The 7,207-nt window shown below is 36.9% G+C and overlaps 1 protein-coding gene across 1 annotated transcript; it reads left to right on the top strand.

Moving 5' to 3' along the window:
- Window positions 1-229: 229 nt before the first annotated feature.
- On the top strand, window positions 230-4,624 carry DPH3 (diphthamide biosynthesis 3). Its single transcript, XM_032238057.1, has 3 exons — window positions 230-517; window positions 2,221-2,295; window positions 3,932-4,624. The coding sequence occupies exons 1-3, from the start codon at window positions 410-412 to the stop codon at window positions 3,995-3,997; spliced, it is 249 nt and encodes an 82-aa protein (XP_032093948.1). The 5' UTR covers window positions 230-409; the 3' UTR covers window positions 3,998-4,624.
- The last annotated feature ends 2,583 nt before the right edge of the window (window positions 4,625-7,207 follow it).

Genomic DNA, 7,207 nt, shown 5'->3' with positions numbered 1-7,207 from the left:
AGAGTTCTGGTTTGCTGCTCATCGTCGCCCCGCCCCGCCCCAGCAAGAACGTGATCGTTCCTGTTCAACCTGGGGTCTCATTGGTCACTTTTTTTTGACGGAATGACACCGCCCTTCGAACTCACGAGCAACGGAAGCTTCTTTGCGTCGCTTTACAGCTCTATATTTTTTGTCTTTAGCACGAGTTCTACCTCGCGCGTTCTTATTGGATGTTGTGCCACGAGAGATGTTGCCAAGTCTCATTATCTTGAATGTTTATTGGCCAGAAATCGTTCGTGGCTTCAATCCGGAACAATTATGATGGTGGAGAAATTGTAGACTGTTTTTTTCTTTAGTGCAGTTGCCGATTTTCCTGGACACGTGGCGCTGGCTACTTTTGACAGAGGGAGGCAGAGAATCGCGGCGCGACATGTCCGTTTTCCACGACGAGGTGGAGATCGAGGACTTCGAATACGATGAGGATACCGAGACCTACAGCTATCCGTGCCCCTGTGGAGACCGCTTTCTTATTACGCGGGTAAGAACCAGTAATTTCTACGTACAAGAGACATTGCTGTGTGACATACATGTTTACCTGAACATATCTCACCTTGGAGCAAACCCTCAAAATACAGATCGTTCTCGACTGTTTGTGATGGGGGAAAATAGAAATACGAATATAGGTAGCCATCAAGCCTATTGCCTTTCCGTCTTCCTCAAGCTAGACTCAGAAGCATTGTTTTTCAAATTAGCTTCTTTAAGATGGGTGGATTTCAATTCCCCAAATAGCCAGCACGCCAGGTTTGCTAAACATTGCTTTAGAGCTTTCCAAACATGTTTGGACTCCAAGCACTCCTGGATTAGGATGTGGGAGTGGCGTTTGTAACCAGTATATCTAGAAAGTGCCAAGTTGGGGAGGGGCTTGATGTGTCTTCTGTGTTCAGTCAGGGTGAATTATAAAATATTGTAATAATTTATTGCAACTGAGAAATGTTTAAACATAGTCAACATGGCAACTTGGTGCTCTGATAACAGGGCAAGGCAGACCAGCTATAATCTTACTAAATTTAAAAGAAAAAAGATTGATAAGCCTGAGAAGCTTTGGATGGAGAGAAGCATTTTAATGCAGTCCATCTTAGTCCAGGTTAAAAGTTAGGACCTATAGTTTAATCTTAGCACAAAATTAAATCAGTTAATACAATATTAAATAATGTAGACTTTATGTTCCTGAGGCAAGCATAGACTTTCTTCAGCCTTGAGAAAACTATTGTGGTTATTTAATGCTCTTTTCTGAGTTGAAAGATTTATTCAGAATGTCACAATGTGGTTGAAAGAAAATGTCCACATTTACCCAAGCTGTGCATTTCAGCACTATGATTTTAGGAAATAATTTGTGTGGAAAAGATAAAAATCCATTTCGGATCATAGCAATTTGAGATCTATTATTAGTTCCCTTCTGATAAACATATGTCCTAAGCTAAAATTAGACAAGTGTCTAAATATCTGAACTGCTGAGATCTCAAGGGGTATTGAGATACTCAATTAAGTATTTAACTGGTTTTTAAAATTAAACTTTTAAGTCAGTCCTATATAAATATGTTTTGACAGCCTTCATTGGACATTATCATGGTAAGTGTGGCCAGCAAGAAACCTTTTTTCCAGAAAAGATAATATTGATAAATAACTCAAACGAAATGCTTCTGAAGGACATCTGCCACCTAAAGCAGTGCAGAATTTGTCAATAAGTGAATTATTGAGTTGAGTTCATTGCCTTTAGGAGAAACTTTAGTGGAATTTTGTTTTGGAGTTGTCTTATTTGAAGTTCTTTTCTCTTGAGAAATCCAAAACAAGATTGAGATTGAGATTATATATAGTAAATTAACATTTCTTTTCTCATTCTTTCTTGGGTGTTCAACCAGTTGTGATATTGTGCAGATTCATAGAAGACATCTTTAGAAATCAAATTTTGAGGTGAATAAAACACATTGGTTTTTGGCAGAAAAAATAGCATATGGACAGTTAGATCTGGATCCAAATACAACTTTGGATATACCTGATAGTCTACCTATTCAAACATTAACAGGAAGTGTTCAGTGAATTGAGACCCCATACAGTTTTGAGAAGTGTTGTGTTATTCCGAAGTATCTAGCAGATAGGACTTCTTCTTTCTTCTTCCCTCTCCTTTTTACACATTAAATGGAATGCTTTATTAAGGGGGCAGATTCTTATGTATTATTGCAGGAAGATCTGGAGAATGGGGAAGATGTGGCGACCTGCCCAAGTTGTTCACTTATAGTCAAAGTGATCTACGACAAGGTGAGGAACAAGCAGGAGTGGATGTTGTACTTGTTTTAGACTGTTTTTACAGATGGTGACATTTATTTATCTAATATCAGTAACCAGCAAAGACCATCCAGAGTCATTGGGAGCTAGGTTGCATATAAATTTATTTATTTATTATATAGCTACAACATTTAAACAATATATAATAACTGGCCAAATACAATGAGCGATAAAAAAAAAAATTTCTGGGTCTTTTGTATCTATGGTTGACATATGTGGGAGAACTCATTCTTGATTAGTGAAAGTTATATGTATTGTGCTTGTTTTGTAGTTATCAATTCCACAGACTGTTTCCTATAGTGTTTCACCTTACTGTCTAAATATCCCTTAGAGGTACCTTTGAAAACAGGAGAAAAGCATTGCATCAGTGGAGCCAATTCTGGCATTAAATACTTGTAACAATACTTGCATTTGGGTGTTCCCAAGTGATAGAATGAAATGTTGCAACTTATTCTAAAGAATGTTAGTTAAGGAAAGAAGGGACATAAACACTGCGGGTAAAAGATTTTTATTGGTAAAATAATAGAAATTAAGGTTAAATTCTAATTTGATTGAAGCTGAGTGATTTTAATACAAAATTGTTTATAAACAGGGTGCAAAGATTCCCATAAATCTGGCTCTTGGATGCTCTCAATGTGGCTTCTAAAGAGTGTATAGCAAACTTTCATTAATTCTGCACTAGCTGAAAGCTTGAAGGACCAGCTTTTCTTAAAACCATATCTGCAATAGCATGGTTAAATCATATGAATGAATTAGATTCAACAAAGAGGAATTGCCCATCTTGGCTTCTTACCCATTAATATTCCAGGAAACCAAGAACAGTCCTTCGAAATTTGTTTTCAGTCAATCTGTGAAGGGTCTGAGTAGCTGAACTGTCATATCTATAGTAGATGAATCATCTTGCACAATAGAAAGATAAAGCAAAGATAGGTCAACAGTTTCTGTGACTCTTGATGGATAGTAGATCCTGATAGAAAGATATCAAAGCAGAAGATTGTTGCATTCTTTAAAGCATTGATGGAATAACTGAGGTATTAAAGAAAATACATATTTATCCTACTCAATATGGTCTGAAGTGAAATGACTTAAACTTACAGTCAGTTTACAGTCTGAATGAAGAAAATGGCTTAGCAAATATTGCACAGAATCCCTAGTCCCATCTACTTAATTATTTGTTTTGATATCTGTATACAATTATAATTTGTTAATTATAGATTCAATATAGTCCAGTCAAGACATTCAGTGAATAATTCGTACCACTACTCCTTTTATCTTATGTGCTTCAAATCTATTTGAATGATCTCACCTCTAATCGATAGTTATGAAATAGAGGTTGTTAGACAAGATGATGATAATGCACAAAAGAACATTTGTAGAAATAATATTGGGGCAGTTTGCTTCTTGTGTCTTTATAACATTGAATCGTTTTGTTTTCCCATGTTATTTAGTGGTTTCTTGTTTGTAGAACCATGGTTTTATCAGGAAGCTACTTTTTGCCATTAAAATAAATGATTCCTTTTTTGGATGTTTATATTTAATTAATATCAGCCTTAAATTAATACATGATTAATATGATTCTGAATATTATTATTATTTTTTTTTATTTCAGGAACAGTTCATGTGTGGCGAAGAAGTCTCACCACTTACAGAAAGCAAAACATTAGTTAAATGCTGATAATCACTGAATAAATAATGTTCTTCTTGAATAGAGTGGCAACAGTTGGACAGAAAGGACACCTGTTCTGAAAACTTCATGCTTTATGCTTTGATAATTTATTGCTTACCAGCAGCTACTTCAATTCAAAGATGAATTGATGTGGTGAAAAACTATATTTATTTGTGCATAAAGACACACTGCAAATAAATGATATTTGAAAGAGTGAATAATGTATCAAGTTTAAGACTGAACATGAAGATGGTAGACATGCATTTGGGTTGAATGCTTTATTGAACCTAGACTATTTGATTCCTCTAACTAAATACAAAAAGTAAACTATTGGCTTTGTGTTTTAACAAAGAAAAACTACAGCTTTTTTAAAAAAAACTACCAGGCCTATAATGTGCACATCTCTCAATCAACTGGAGCTATAGGCTTGTTGAAAAACACATTTTGTAGTTGTTTATGGAAGAATACTAGGTAGGGAGCCATGATGACTCAGCAGGGGAGTGGTATTCCAGAAAGTGAAGGCTACCACAGAGAAGGTTTGCTGTCTAATTCATGCCCCACATATTTGTTCCATGTGAAGGTGTAATATTCTCAACAACCTTCTCTGGATAATTAATTAATTAATTAATTGGGCAATATCAAAACGCAAAAACTATATACACTTCATTAATTAAGATATCATTAATGTGAATTTTAGAATAAATGCAGAATTTTGGAAACAGAAATTTCTCACCATTATTTAAACTGAATTCATTGAGATGGAATATCAATGATTTGAAATTCCTTTTCTCAGGTTTCTTGATATCTTAGTTGAATTGCTGTTTATAAAAAAACTGCTGAGGGACTCATCCTCTGTCTCTTGTTAAATCCATTCTCCATAATCTTTCCCAATAATCAGGCTGGGCAAGCAAATTCAGTTTTAACAAACCATTACTTGATTTATCCTTTATGCTACATTTAAAACAACTTTACCACAATAGGGAGCCCTCTGACTTGAGTCAAGAATCAACTGATAACCAGTACCACAATATTCAACCTAGTGTTGTTTTCGACTGCTATATGCCAACTGCACTTTTCATATTGTCTCAGAGTAGTCCCACACAGAGTATGTAGTACAATCCAGTTGTAGTAATCAGGTGTGAGTTACTTATGTCAGTCCATTCTAGCCATGTAGAGTTGTAAATATTAACTAAAGTCCCTTTCATAGCATTTACCTGCTGTTTGAAGCAGGGATGACCACAGTTCAAAAATATCCCTCAGTGGAGTACTATAAAAACCTGAAGCAATACCAGGACTAAAATTAGCAGATTGGCTAGATGTTTATTCATGACCAATAACTCTGTCTTGCAGGATTTAATCTCAACTTTTTTCTGTCTGTCAGCTTGTTTCTGTGTCCATCCAGATCCTTACATCCTCTAGGCACCAGTTCAGGACTTTAATGGTATCTCCAGCTCCTGGAGTGATGATGTAAAATTAAAAGTAATCAAAGTACTGATGAAAAGTGATCCTGAAGCAATATTTTCCAGTAGTTTTATGTAGAAATTTAACAACAGAGCACTCAGACCTCAGATATCATATTGGGATTCCATCAACTTGAGCACTTTCTCCATGATCACTGACTAAAACTGCAGTTCAGATAGGAGCACAGCAATGGAGCCTCCAGTTCTCAACCCTTGTAAATGGTCCAGAGCGGCACTGTGTTTCATTGTATCAATTGCTGCTGAAGGATTAATAGGATCCAGGAAACACACCAGTCTAGGGTTCATCAGAACTATAAATGAATCTTGATTGGCAAAAGGCCAATCATTTCTTCCAGGATCCTCTCAAGTTGATTTGCTGTCACCTTAATAAGCTGCTCTAAAAAGCTGAAAACAAGACAAAATTTATCAAGCATAACTTGGTTCAGATACATTTAAGGCAAGATCCACTAATGCATTTGTCAAGGCAGGCAGCGTTATTGCCTCTCAAGCACTGATTATTTCCTTGATTCCATTCTCAACTTGCCAGACCACCCAAAAGACTTGGAAAATGTGTGGCTCTAGCCCAGGGGCAATGGAATTAAAACTAGAGAACCCATTCAGATCCGTGACACGACAAAACCGCGCTCGACTAAGCTGCGCCCGATTAAACCGCGTTGCTGACATCATCAACAGGGCGACAACAGCGAGCATGGAGAAAGAAGGGCGCTTTAAATAGCGCTTTGAAAGCAAGCCGATTCAACTTAAGGTAAGGGTTAGGTTTAGGGTTAGGTTAAGGGTTAGGGGTAGGTTAAGGGTTAGGTTTAGGGTTAGGTTAAGGGTTAGGATTAGGTTTAGGGTTAGGTTAAGGGTTAGGTTTAGGGTTAGGTTAAGGGTTAGGTTTAGGGTTAGGTTTAGGATTAGGTTTAGGGGGGATTAGGTTTAGGTTTAGGGGTTAATTTTAGGTTTAGCGTTTACAGCGTGCTTCTGTCTCCGCGCTGTTGTCGCACTGTTGATGACATCAGCTACGCGGTTTCGTCGAGCGCGGTTTAGTCAAACGCGGTTTTGTGGTGGAACCTTCCGATCAAGGCCCACAGTCCAGCATTTGTTTCTTTCAGTGGCCAGTCAGATAGCTGTGATTGGAGATATATAGTTCTCCCACTATTACTCACCCAGAACTGATATATGGAAGTAATATTGAACTTGGGGATGAATAGTTCCTGTTAGATGTGTCTCCCAATATTTTCCCCAATGCTCTTTTAAAGCTATACTAATTACTGTAGCATAATCTTATACCTTATTACATATTCTGTAGTAGTAAGAACTCTGAATGCTCCTCTTCACACACTTTGTAGCAGGGTAGGAGTGTGCGAGTCCGAAGAACAGGTACTCTACCTATAACACCACCTCTACAACTTTTAGTTTGAATATGTTGTGTCAAAAATACCCTTTGTGGAGAAAGTTACAAATATGTTCTGGTTTTCACTAATTGTGGTTTCATCATAGAAGCAATACATTAAGGAGGGAATATCTTATGTGAATAGTGTTCCCTTAACAAAAACAATATGTAGAAGTGAACAGTTCAGCCTTTCCCAAATGCTAGTAAGCCCCATATCCATTTACCTTTGGTAGTTACCAGAGCATCTTGAGAACATGGCTGCTGCTTTAATTTTGCTTCATAAGAAAGTGCTTGGTGTACATTATCCACAATATGCCAAATTTCTATGATGCAGCTGTTAAGGGTTAGTAGGTTAACAACATA

This window comes from Thamnophis elegans, chromosome Z, assembly GCF_009769535.1.
Source record: "Thamnophis elegans isolate rThaEle1 chromosome Z, rThaEle1.pri, whole genome shotgun sequence".
In the NCBI taxonomy this organism is placed as follows: Eukaryota; Metazoa; Chordata; class Lepidosauria; order Squamata; family Colubridae; genus Thamnophis; species Thamnophis elegans.
The sequence above is the reverse complement of the archived record's forward strand: the minus strand, read 5'-3'. Positions and strand labels throughout refer to the sequence as shown.

Bases quoted from the DNA above. Each gene is read 5' to 3' on its own strand.
- DPH3 (XM_032238057.1), top strand. From the start codon at position 410: ATGTCCGTTTTCCACGACGAGGTGGAGATCGAGGACTTCGAATACGAT. The intron at 518-2,220 runs GTAAGAACCAGT...GTATTATTGCAG, and splicing joins ACCGCTTTCTTATTACGCGG to GAAGATCTGGAGAATGGGGA. The intron at 2,296-3,931 runs GTGAGGAACAAG...TTTTTATTTCAG, and splicing joins TCAAAGTGATCTACGACAAG to GAACAGTTCATGTGTGGCGA.